General features: G+C 58.3%; 2 protein-coding genes across 4 annotated transcripts; both read right to left on the reverse strand.

Annotated features, from left to right (window-relative positions):
- Positions 1–23: 23 nt before the first annotated feature.
- Positions 24–1,863, reverse strand: LOC132005891 (interferon-inducible GTPase 5-like). Its single transcript, XM_059383402.1, has 2 exons — positions 1,260–1,863; positions 24–667 (listed from the first exon to the last, which is right to left on the reverse strand). Exons 1-2 carry the CDS (start codon positions 1,861–1,863, stop codon positions 24–26), a joined length of 1,248 nt encoding a protein of 415 aa, XP_059239385.1.
- A 3,100-nt stretch (positions 1,864–4,963) lies between these two features.
- Positions 4,964–8,589, reverse strand: LOC132004863 (interferon-inducible GTPase 5). Of its 3 annotated transcripts, none has more exons than XM_059381460.1 (2): positions 8,324–8,589; positions 4,964–6,471 (listed from the first exon to the last, which is right to left on the reverse strand). In XM_059381460.1, the coding sequence occupies exon 2, from the start codon at positions 6,404–6,406 to the stop codon at positions 5,012–5,014; it is 1,395 nt and encodes a 464-aa protein (XP_059237443.1). In that variant the 5' UTR covers positions 6,407–6,471; positions 8,324–8,589; the 3' UTR covers positions 4,964–5,011. The 3 variants fall into 3 exon arrangements, with proteins under 3 accessions (XP_059237443.1, XP_059237444.1, XP_059237445.1); XM_059381461.1 differs by having other exon boundaries at positions 4,964–6,509; XM_059381462.1 differs by lacking the exon at positions 8,324–8,589 and adding an exon at positions 7,896–7,934 and having other exon boundaries at positions 4,964–6,509.
- Between the last annotated feature and the right edge of the window lie 4,256 nt (positions 8,590–12,845).

Below are 12,845 nucleotides of genomic sequence, written 5' to 3' on the forward strand. Positions count from 1 at the left end.
CTGGCCTAGGCTCAGGGCTGGGATCACGGATTGGATCTGTCTGGGAACTCGTGTTCGGAGTCGTCGAGGAAGGCCTGAAGCAGCAGTCTCTGGGCATCCTTGACCGCCTCATCCAGAGACGTGCAGAGCATCTGGTAGATGGTGGCAAAGGAGATGCCACAGTTGGCCAGGGTGCCAAGGATGGGCACGTTGAGGAGCTCCTGGGTGAAAGCAGAGGCATCCCGGGAGGCCTGGCCCAGTCGTTCCACCACCAGTGCCTCGGTGACCTGGGTCTCTGGGCCCCGTGCTGCCTCCAGGATCTTGTGCAGGGCTTGACCCGTCTGCCCCGCCAACGTGACAAGGGAGTCCTTGTCCAGCCCAAAGCTGCAGCGGTAGCCTTGCAGGGAGTCGATGAGCATGTGTAGGTCACATGCCACATCCCGTACACCTGGCACGGGGCTCGGGTTGATGCCAGAGGCCACCGCGGCCACCAGCCAGATGTGCTGCCGCAGTGAGGCTGCCTTCTTCTCCAGGATGGGCTTCGAGACGTTGGGCAGGGCCTGCAGAAACGCATGCTGCTTGTGGCTCTCGAGCTCCTTCACCATCATCTCCTCCAGCAGGTGGAAGTCATACTTACCCAACTCAAACATGGAGAGCAGGAAGACCTTGGGGTCCTGCAGGCCCCCCACTGCAGAATACAAGAGCACCATGCCGTTTTGGCACCAGAGCAGGCCCCGAGGTCCCTACAGCTGCCCAGGAGGCCGAGCACTTCCCAGGAGCGTGTAGTGCCCTGCTGGAGAGTGTGGGCTCCGCCCCGGATCCCAGCCTTGCTCCCTGCCGCCCCACCCCCCCCCCCACCCCAAATGGCCTCGGGCAAGTTACCAAACCACACAAGGGGGAAACCGGTTGGTGAAGTGAGTGCATGGAAGCAGTGCCTGCGGTAATCCTTTAAACACTAGCTGTGCTCAGCCACAGGTGCCCATGCCCCGCAGGCACGTAGCATTTGCACGGCTCTAACTTGGCAAATACGCGAGCCAGCCCACCTCCCGTTTCCTTAATGCAGGTGATTGGTCTCTGTCACCTGTGCCTGAAGAGCGCCAACTCTCAGTAAATGAATGGCAGCTGTGAGCCTCACCCCACCGCGGGGCCCAGCTCGGTCACACAGTGTGACATTGGACGACCTCTCTCCTCTCAGCGGGCCTTGGCTGGCAGAGGCAGGGGAAGGGGCAGGGGACCCCTCCAGAACCCACCCGCCCTGGCCCCTAGCGCATGCCCCTCACCCTCCAGCCGCCGGCAGCAGTCATCCCGGATCTGGCTGAGCACCCTCTCCTCCGAGAAGGTGCTGGGGCGCCGGCTGCGGGAGGCGGCGATGTCCACGTCCACCTGGGAGCGGATGAGGTAGAAGCGTTTGCCGCACTGCCGGAGCTCACGGGCCAGCCGGGCGTGGTGGGCAGCAAAGCTCTCCGAGCTGATGATGATGAAGAAGTCGTAACGGGCTGGCAGCACCCGCTGGAGGTATTTTTCAGCCTGGAAGGTGGGTGCGCCGATGCCCGGCAGGTCCCAGATGACAACGTTGGGGTACTTCGGGTATGCGTACGGCGTGGGCCCCACCGTCATTTCCACCACGCCCGTGTAGGCCAATTTGGGGTCCTCGTCTCCCAGCCCCCTGATGGCATTGACAAAGGTCGACTTGCCTGAGCCCATGTCCCCCGTGATGCCTACATCCAGCCTGGCATTCTCCAGCGAGTAAAGGGTGGCCTGGAGCTTGGTGGCTACTGATGACATGTCCCCTGCCTCGAAGACTCCCTTCAGAGTGCTGCTGTCCCCCCATAGCTTCAGTATCTTGGACTGGCTGAGGCTCGACGGGAAGACTCTGCTCGCCATGGGCCCCCCGACATCCAGGCGTCCGTCTTCAGGATCGACGACCTTCAACAGGACAGGTGAGGGAGCGTTTGCCCTCGTTTCTCTCACCCCTCAGCACGCCCCAGTCCTTGAGGCATCGCCGGCAGTCGTACTGAGAGAGCAACCATATGCCAGGCCCTGGTGCTAAATGCTTGAGTTCAGTTCACTCTGATTCATCACCGCCAGGTTCTCCTCCTTGGAGTATCTCCGAAAACCCCAACAGCCGGTAAAGGAGATTCCCTGAGTATCTGCATTTGGCAGTGAGAGGAGGAATCAGATGCCCAAGGCCCCCAGCTCGTGCATGAAGTGTTGGGAATGGGAAGTGGGTCTTACGATGGTAGAATTTAAATTCTTTTTTTTTTTTTTTTTAAGATTTTAGTTTTAAGTAATCTCTCTGCCCAACATGGGGCTTGAACTCACGACCCTGAGATCAAGCAAGAGGCCAAACACCGTGATCAGCAATATAGGGCAGTGATGAAGGGCCAGACCTGTCATCATTGCTGACAGCAGCTAATGTTTGCTCACTGTGTACCCAGGACCAGCCACTGTTCTAACCACAAGCATCATTTGATGAAGTCCCTACTATGCAGGGTAGGAAACCAAGGCTCAGGGAGGTAAAAGCCACTCACCAAATGTCTTCCAGCCTGCCCTGGAGCCAGGATATGGACCGGCCCCCTCCGATCCTTTTGCCATACAGCCTCCCCACCCCATCCTTGCGCAGCCAGTCACCCACTGTGGGCCAGGCAGGACCTCTTTGGGCACTGCAGCTCCAACACCAAGAAGAGAGACTCGACAGGACGGGCCTGGAGCATGTGTGAAGATGCCGCCCCCACTGTCACTGGCTTCCCAGTACCCCCATCTGCCCGGGAACCGCAGTGCGCGCCTCCACGCACCCCGCTCAGCCTCTGAGCCTCCGAGTCCTCTTTGGTGTGACGGCCTGGGTAACCAGTGCTGACACTGAACGCAGGACAGCGACTAGTCCCAGCCATGCTAGGGACTTGGGTTACACTGGGTGGCTTCTGTCCCCTTCTGCAGCCTTTATTTCCCCCATCCGTTCCGTTCCTCACCTGTGAAATGGGTCGATGACTCCCCAGGGCCCTCCAGCTCTGTTTTAGGAAGACTCAGGGTCTACTGTCGACGAGGTTCGGAGGCCAGCTTGGGAAGAGCTTGGAGAATCAGGCTGCACTTGGTCTTTCTCTGTGGGTAGCCATGGGTTTTCAACAGGTAAGGGAGAGGTGCGTGGTGGACATTGAAAGCGCCCCCAGTGGCCTTTGCGGGATGAGGCAGAGGCAGAGATGGTGGCAGGAAGGACAGGACAGGGTGACCCATGGGATCTGTGTGGGGAGCAACACTACTCACGCCTGACCTTTCCATCCCAGCCACTCGGGCCCAGGGGTCCTGTGTTTAGGATGATGTCTGAGGGTGCACAGGTATAGGGATGTGGGCTGTGTTTTTGAGAACAGATTTGGAGTGGACCATCCCGACCTCATATCTGGGAGTCTGGGATTTCTACTATTATAATTTCCATCATCCCCACATCCTCTTGAGTGCAGAAAGGTCCAGGTGAACCCAAACAGAGTCCTGACAGAGCCAATAGGAAGGCCTTCCAGGAAAGGAAGAATCCTGTTGCAAAACCCAGAGCTCTGCAGCAGAGGGGACTGGCACCCTCTTTAATCCCCCAGGGGAAAGTGGCCCCTCCTTGTCTGGACCTGTTTCCTAGGTTCAAGGTCATTTGAGGCCCCCAAGGAAGGCAAGAACCCTCCCCAGATCTAGGAATATCCATAGGCAGTATTCGTGAGTACCTAGGGATGAGGCCACCTCCCCTGCCCTCCAGTCCCTGCTCCGCCACCGGTCTTGCACACAGCTGCCTTGTAAATTCCTGGAAACTCATCTTTCTCTGCACCTAAATCCAGCCCTTCCCCGACCGCTTGTCCAAGACCACAGAAGCCCTAGGGGCAGCCCGTCCTGTCCAGAGCCCCTAATCGGGTAGTTTTAAATTTTCTAAATATGTGACCCTTGACTTGGCATGTGAGGTCGGGCTTGAGCGTGTAGAAGGGGTCAGGTTCACTTTTGCATTCCCACCGAAGAGCCAAGGGCAGAGTGAGCGCACGCCCCGGGTTTGGTTTTGCAGACACGGATCCCCTTGCCTCATGTTGCCCGCACACAGGGACGCCTGCAGCCACGTGCCTCTCAGGAGTCTCCCCATCCACCCCCCGCTGTCACCCTGGCTTGGGCCCCTTGGCCTTCAGCACAACCCCAGCCTTCGTGCACCCACACAGCCAGGCAGACACGACAGGTCCAACTCCAGTCAGCGGGCTGCCCACCACCCCAGACCCACAGCATTGGAATCCTGGACGCTCACCCAGGCCCCTCACATTCACACACACACCAGAAAGCTTATCACCACACAGGTTCCCACACACACACCTGCACGCTCTCCAACGTGACCCATTCTAGGTGGCAGGATTCACCCTCAGCCCCTTCTCTCCTCCGATGGGCAGAGAAAGGACCACCAGCTTCCCGCTGCCCCAGGCTCCCCACGGAGGCCAGCACAAAGCCGTCGGGCCTCCCACCTCCCCGGCCCCCCACACCCACCATCACTCACTGGCAGCAGGACTGACCCAGGATGTCCTGCATGTCCCCCACCCTGTTTGACCGGTTGCCAGGCACCGTTGTGCCCATCCTGGGCACCGATTGGCTGCCCCTCCCCCTCCAGAGGAGGCCTGTGGGATGCGGGGCTTCCCGGAAAGGGACCGAAGATGGCAGCAAAAATAAGTACCACTGCCAGCCCCAGTCTCCACTAAGTTGATGCCTATCTTGGATCCAGGCCTGGCTGTCCCATTGCCCCACAAATCTCCCTTGGCTACCAGGGGACCAGGGAGAGAGACCCCACCAAGGCGCCCTTGGCCTGCCATCCACACCCTGAAGCTCTCCCCGCCCCGAGCAAGTCCCATCCGGGTTCAGTGTGTCCCACAGGCCTCCCGGGGCCCCTCTGCGCCGCCTCCCCCCCCCCCCCCCCCCCAGTGACAAGCTCAGGCCCTCGGCGTACACATTTCCAGCACACAGGCTTTGTTAAGCTGGTTTTGTTAAGGCTTGGTCTGTGGGTGAGGCAGGGGGTGGGTCTGCACGTTCACTTCTCTTCCGACAAGTCCCGCTTCTTCCAGCTGTCCAGAATATATTTGAGGAGGAGGCCAAGCTTCCGGCGGGTCGAGAGCGGGGCTTCCTCACAGCCCCCCTCCCCGGAACCCCGCTTCTCCACGCCATTGTCGCCGGCAGCCTCCAGGCTGACCTCAGACGGCGGCTCGTCCTCCTCCAGGGCCTTGATGCGGACCCGCTGGGCGTCCTCAGCCATCTCGTTGAGGCAGCCCTGGAGCATGGTGTAGACGGTGCCGAAGCTGATGCCACCGGCCACCAGGGTGCCGAACACGGGGATGCCCCTCTCGAAGGCGCGGGCCACCCGCATGGCACCGTCGGACGACTGCGAGTAGAGCCGCAGGACTGTTTCTGGCGACACCTCATTGGCCAGCGGGGAGCGGATGACAGAGCGCAGGTCCCCCGCCTGCTTGCCCACCTGCTCGGCCAGCTTGGCCAGCGAGTCTTCGTCCAGGCCGAAGCTGCGGTGGTAGCCGCGCAGCGAGCGGATGAGCAGGGCGTCGTCGTAGGCGGCCGCCAGCCCGGGCACGGGCAGGGCCTGGATGACGCCCGACACCAGGGCCGTCTTGAGCACTTGCTCCTGGAGCATGTCCTTCTTCTTCTGCAGGGCCTCCAGCGAGATGTCGGGCAGAGAGAGCAGGCCGGCGTGGCGCCGGTGGGCTGGCAGGTCGTGCTCCCAGGTGGACATGAGCAGCGGGAAGTCGTAGCGGGCCGGCGACAGGTTGGACACGAGGAAGATGCGGGGGTCGCTCACGCCGGCCGCCCGCAGCCGCTCTGCGCAGTGGTCCCGGATCTCCTGCAGGGTGGCTGCCTCGCTGAAGCCCGACGGCCGCTGGGTGCGTGTGGCCGCCAGGTCCTCGTCCACCTTGGTGCGCACGAAGTAGAACTTCTTGCCCTGGCGCAGGATCTCCGAGGCCAGGCGGGTCTCCACGGCCCCGCAGCGGCGGGGGGACACCAGCAGGAAGAAGTCGTAGCGGCCGAAGTCCACCTGCTTCAGGTACTTGTCAGCCGGGCAGCCCGGAGAGCCGGCCCCCGGCAGGTCCCACAGGGTCACGTCGGGAAACTGGGGGTGTGGGTAGGGCGAGGGCTGCATTGTGGTCTCCACGACGCCTGTGAGGGCCGCACCGGGGTCCTCGGCGCCCAGGCCGCGGAGGGCGTTGATGAGGGAGGACTTGCCAGCGCCGGACTCGCCTGTGACTCCCACCTCCAGGCGGATGCTCTCCGAGGAGGCCAGCAGCTCCCGGAGGCGAGAGGCCGCCTGCGGGAGGTCGCCCGACTCGAAGGCCGTGCGCAGGGCCTCCAGCTCTTCCTTGGCCATGAGGATGGTGGTCTCCTCCTCCCCGGGCACTGCTGGCAACTTCGAAGTAGCCATGGTGACCAGCGGTTCGGAGGGCACGGGAGCTGGGGGAGAGTCACAGGACGCGTGGTCCTCAGCGTCTGCGGGGGTAGAAGGGAGCCGTTCACTTCTCCTAGGCCTTGGTGCCGGGTAGGGAGAGAGAGACACCAAGGACATAAGGGCAGTCCCTCTGGCACGAGGTGGGGGGCTTTGAGGTCTCACAGACCTAGGCTCACATCCCATCCCTGCTTCTGACTTGCTGTGTGACCTGGGGCAGAGCGAGGCACCTCTCTGAGCCTGTTCCTCTGCGTAAAAGGCATAGCGAGTGCCTCCTGCGGTGCGCAGGAGTCTTCAGGGAAAGGGCCTGATGGCTGCTTGTGACCCAGGCGGTCACACAGAGCCCCAGGCTTGGAAGGCTCAGCTCTCAGCTTAACGCTCTGCTGATGCTGACTGAAATTCTTACAGATACTTGAGCCAGGGGCCTGTGTTTTCATTGGGCACCAGGCTGCACGAATGTGGTAGCCTGGCCTCCGAAGGAAAGGGTGGAAGCTCAGCCCCTGGGCCGAGGCTGAGCACACTCGGCTCCTGCCCCTACTGCCGTGGGGGGCAGCGGGAAGGGGTGCTGAGGGGGACCCCAACCCTGGAGCCAGACCCAGGCTCAAATCCTGGCTCCCTTACGTACGGGCTGAGTGACTTGAAACACTCCGTCTCCTTCCCCTCATCTGTAAGATGAAGCCAGTCACTGTGGTTAATAGCAAACCCCTACTCAGGTCTTCGAGAATTAAGTGAGTTGATACATAGAAAGTGTTTTGAAACTGCGTGGCTCACAGCAGGCAGTAAGCGTTCTCAGCCTGGTTAGCATTCCTAGCTGGGTGACTTCAAGCTGTGAGACTTCGAGTGCCCCGAGGAAGACACGCGGAAGACACCCTTGCTATCTCACGGGGCTAAGGCGGCCTGTGAGGGTCGTGAGCTCACCCGTCTGGCCCTAGGCAACGTCCTGGGGTTCAGCTGGTGGACGGAGCCTGGCATGAGGAGATGCCCAGACACTGGGAGTCCCTCTCCTTAAACACCCAGCCCTGCCCCGGTGGCCAAGGTAAGCTCACACTAGAGATCACTGTCCCCATCAGACAGAGGGACCGAGGCGCTCAGACCACCCAAGTGAGGTCCCTGCCAGGATTCAAGCTTATTTCCCTGGGCTCCCTCATCCCTCCGGAGCTCTCCGTTCGGCTACGTGTCTTTGCCTCCCTCTTTGCCTCCTGGCTGTCCCTGTGTACGCCCCACAGAAACTTTCCTTATTCCATTATTCCCGCCAGCTCTGCACCCCCATCCCGGATAGGGACATTTCTCCCGTGCTATGCCCACTCTCCCTGCACCCTGTCCCCCTGGGCCATGGAAGGATATGGCCCAAGGAGAGGAAAGCAGGTGCGGGGGCAAGTCCCAGCAGCCAGGGCCAGGCAGCCAGGGAGCTCGGGTTGGTCCTGGCAGCCCCCGTCTCCCTTCATCCACAGGGCCCAGCCAGACTCACCCGCCCTGCAGGCTCTCCCTCTCCCCTCACACTTTCCCCGCTGGTGGGGTCTCCTCTCCTGTTAGCCCAAGGTCAGACCCGTTGCTAGGACCCATTATAAGAGCAAGCAGCAGCTTATTGGTCAGCCAACCCTAGCGCAATAATGTGACAGTGATGTCAGGGGGCGGGGTCCCACTCTGGGGCAGGGACCCCCTCCCCCAGCTGCTCCTGCGGCCCCCCTCTTGGTCACATTGGGCCCTCAGTCCCCCCTCAACAAGGGGAGGACCACCCATCTGTGCTCTCCGTCACCCATAGGACCCAGTCCCAGCTCTGCCACCGCATATCCAAGGGCCTGACCCTGCTCACCACCCACCCTCTATTTCTTCTCCTTTCAGGGGACTATTGCCCAAAAAGCCATTCACGCTCTCTTCTCCACACCATCTACTCACCTACTGTCCCACGGTGTGCGTACTCTGAGGCTGCTGGCTTAGCTTCGCCAGTGCTGGCTGCGGGGACAGGCCAGGTCTGCAACACCCACAAGGTCACTGCCAGCACGGCTCTGCTGGGTCCTGGCCAGGACTAACGCAGTGCCACAGCTCTGTGCACTATCCAGTGTCCAGGCCTCTCCTTGCCCCGCACGTTAACGTCCTCCGTCCTCTCCTGCCCAGCCCAGCCCGTCCAAATCCCAGCTCTCTGCCCAATCGAGTGTGACATCCTGGTCCCCTCGGTCCCTCTGCCTCCTCTGCTTCCTCTCGATCACTGAAGGTGGCAGCACTGTGACAAATGGTGAGGTGGAAGTAGGGAGCAACATGAATGAGAAGCGAGGCTGAGGCAACGGCCCCGGGACAAGGCAGAGTTGGGGTTGGGGAAAGAGACGCCCCTAGAAAAAGTAGAGGGAGAGGCCAGCAGGAAGACAGAATGGACCAGTCTCCACCTCAGAGAGAGCCGGGGGAGGACCTGTCAAAGGAACCGGTTACGGAGGGGACGAGAAGGTATAGAGCCACGGGATGGGACGGAAGCGCAGGGAAGGAGCTGGAGGTCAAGAGATTAAAAAATATTTGCGGACGTTCCCAGACACCAAGCACGCAGACCTGGATTCTTCCCTAAATTTACAGACACGCGCACCAGCCCAAGAGGGAGAGCAGAGACCCAGACCCCCCAATATAGTTGTTACAGGACAGCGGCAGTCAGGCGACGTGCAGCCATACACGTTCAGGCACACACAGCCCTGCGGCCACGAGAGACTCCAGTACACGTGGACGACACACACGGGCCGTGGCCCTGGGAGCCCACCTCCCGCTTCACGGGCCTCATTCGTTCAGCCCCCGCTCCGGATCCCCAGGCCCCAGCCAGCCACGAGCCAGCGCCCCAGAAGTGCTCAGCCCCAGGCTCTGCCCTCAGGGGCTCCAGGTCAGAGGGAAGGAAGATTGCCCTCGGCCCCGGGTGACCGAGGGCCAAGACAAAGCCGGACACCTGCCGAAATGCCTCTGATGCAGGCTCGCATGCTGCCAGGGGCGCCGCTACCCATTCCTGAGGGTGCCCGCCAGGGAGAGGCTGCAGCCTGTCTGCCAAGCCTTCTCATTCCTGCTCATTCATCACACTAGCCTGGGCAGCAGTGACCAAGATCGCCCTGGGCTCTCTCCCATGTGGGAGTCTCATCCATCCGCAGACAGTGATGACCCAGCACTGCAACGGAGGTCTCCAGAGGGCTGTGGGAACGCCAAGGGGATACCTGACCCCGCCTGGGGGTCAGGGAGGGCTTCCTGGAAGAGAGGGCAGCTGAGCTGAGATCTGTGAGCCCGACGGCCTGATAGGGAGTTGCTTCCCAGGCCAAGGGACCAGCTGGTGCAAAGACCCTGATACGACAGAGAGTTCCCATTTACCCTGTAATTCACACGGTTATTCGGTCATTCCACGAACATCTGCTGAAACCGAATAGCCAAGTCCCTGTACTGGTCCGGAGGTGAGACTCAAACTCATCCCTGCCCTTATAGGCCCCACAGGCTGCTGTGGGCGGCTGACACAGCCACACACGAGGCAGAGCGCCCACGGACTGGGTGTTTCCAAAGTGCCAGGCGCCGTGGGAAGCCCGTCAGACGAGGTAGCTCATTTAACTGGGACTAGAATTCTGTTCTCCCACCTGTCATCCCCAGACAGACATAAAACCCAGGAGCTGAGACTGGGATCGAGAGGAAGACGGAGACAAATGAGATGAACGCATTTATTCATTCCTTCTTTCCACGGGTTCCCTGTATAATCAGATCGAAGGTGTCACTGGGTGTCAGTCGCACCATTTTCCATTCCCCTAACAAGGGGACAAATTGCTGCCAATACAAGTCTGACACGACGTTTCCTTGTCACTTAAAATTTTTATTTTACACTTACTCTTTGTAGACTAACGTAGAAAGTACCGACTTTTTTTTTTTTATTGTGCATCACTTTGTGGGTGTATCTTACTAGGAAGATACAAGGGAAATAAATTGGCTAAGCTGTTGCTAACCACAGAGTCTGACGCTGTTGGATCACTCCTGCCTCTGAGCAGCGGACACCCCTGCTTTCCCACACACCACACCCTCCCGTGCCATCAGGAGCAGGGACGATGCTATTAAAAGCAGCTCATTATCACCTCAGGCAGTGACGGCTACGTCACAATGGCTGCCTGGCCCACGGTGACTGTTAGGTGCCATGCCCGGTGACTCTTCCTGATTTCAGAATCGTCAAAATGTGGGGGCAGGGCAGGGGGAGTGCATCTTAGAATCAATGAAGGTGATTCCTGAGTGTCCACTCTGTGTCTGCCAGGCTGGGAACAGCAATGACAGCAATAGCCCTTTCCTACAGGGGGGCAGTTTCCGCAGCATATGCTTGCTGAGCACCGAGGACCTGTTGGTTGATGTTCGGAACCCAGCATAGGACTCACAGGAGTCCGGTGAGGGAAATAGAACCCTCCCCTGACAGTGACAACCCACAGGGGTAAAGTAGGGTTGGAGTCCCGGGATGAGTGTGAGAACCAAGGGGATGCCTGAGCCAGCGCTGGAGAAGGTGGAGTCAGGGAGGGCTTCTTGGAGGAAGTTCATTCACAGAACACACACTTGCTGAACACCTGCTTTGTGCCAGGCCCTGCCTCCCTCACAGAACTCCCAGCCCTTTGCCTCCTCTTCTTCCTCCCATTTCTCCTGACTGCTCCCAATCCTTCTTCCCTCCCTGTCCTCCCCGTGTCTCTTCAAAAGCCTAAAGCAATTCCCTAGGAACGTCGACACATGTGGTCTTCACCTTGTCTCCAGTCACCATAGTCCTGAGGAAACCGGAAGTTGGTCCCCAAGGACTGACTGACTGACTGACTTCCTTCCTTCCTTCCTTCCAGTATGTACTGGCTAGACACAGTTGTAGGCACTGACATACAGACCGCCCCTACTCTCGTGGAGCTTATATTTTTTTGAAAGATAAAGATAATAAACCAAAATAAGGTAGTATCAATAGTGAGAAGAAAAAAGAACAAGAAAGCAAGGATCAAGTCGGTTGCCTGTAATGTTGGGTGGTGCACGCCACTATTCCACTAAGAGTGGGAGTCTCTGGCCTCTCCCCTTGAACCTGGGCTGGTCTTGTAACTTGCTCTGATCGATGACATATAGCTGAAGGGACTTGCTGAGACTTGCAAGCTTAGACTTAAGAGGTGGCGCCTTCTGCTTTCTCTTTCTCAGAAAGTGACCTACCAAGTAGAGGTCCTCCTACCCAGCTGGAGAGATCCCATGGAAAGACAGAAGCCACCCACCACATTCGGGTCCCCACTGACTTCCAAATGAATGCAGCCGCAAGAACCACCCCAGCTGCTACCACATGGAAACAGAAGAACCAGCTGAGCTTAGAATTTCCCACTTATGGGACAGACTTGTGGGAAATCAAGCATTGTTTTAGGCCACCAAATAGCCAAGTGACGTGGGGGAGGAAGTGTTCTATTTTTGAAAGAGTGGTGCAGGAAGGCCCGAGAAAGTGACATTCTGTTTGAGCCAAGGTCTGAATGAAGTAAGGAAACAAGCCATGTGGACATCAGGGGGAAGACATGCCCAGACAGAGGGCATGGATATGCAAAGGTCCTGAGGCATAACTGAGTCTTGTGTGTCTGGGGGAGAATCCCAGTGGCTGGTGTGGTTGGGGCAGAGTGACCCAAGGAGAGAGTGCTAGAAGATGAGGTCTGAGAGGCTATCAGGGCCCAGATCTCATGATAGACCACACTGAGGATGTATATAACTGCTACCTGTTGCTTTCATTGAAAGCATTGAAGGCCTTTTGAAGAGTGTCGTGAGAGGAGCACAGGGATGAGGCAGGGATCATTCTGCCCTCAGCGACACAATTTGGTTAGAACTAGGGCCAGGACTATGGCCAAACAAGTGAGACACTGGCCTTGGGTGCAAAATATGGGGGGGGGGGGCAAAAAACTGTTATCGAGATAAATGATATTATAATGTAATATTTTTTAAAAAACAAAAATTAATGCAAAAATCCATGATATTTTATTTTATTTTTTTTTAAGATTTTATTTATTTATTTCACAGACAGATCACAAGTAGGCAGAGAGGCAGGCAGAGAGAGGAGGAAGCAGGCTCCCTGCTGAGAAAAGAGCCCTGATGCGGGGCTCAATCCCAGGATGCTGGGATCATGACCTGAGCTGAAGGCAGAGGCTTTAATCCACTGAGCCACCCAGGCACCCCAATCCATATTTTAATGAAGAGGATCCCAAAATTTTAAATAAAGGCCAGCAACATGCTGAGCCATGTTGGTGCCTGAAGCAGAAGGAAAACTGTCCACCCCTGGTTTTGCAGGAAGCCAACTCATCAATGATTTTTTTTTTAATCTGCATCTTGGCTTATCACATTTTGTTTTAGAATTTTTTTTGAGAGAGAGAGAGAGAGAGAGCATGTGCATGTGTGCATGCAAGCACAGAAGTGGTGGGAGAGAGCAGAGGCAGAGGGAGAG

This window comes from Mustela nigripes, chromosome 17, assembly GCF_022355385.1.
Source record: "Mustela nigripes isolate SB6536 chromosome 17, MUSNIG.SB6536, whole genome shotgun sequence".
NCBI classification, from domain to species: Eukaryota; Metazoa; Chordata; class Mammalia; order Carnivora; family Mustelidae; genus Mustela; species Mustela nigripes.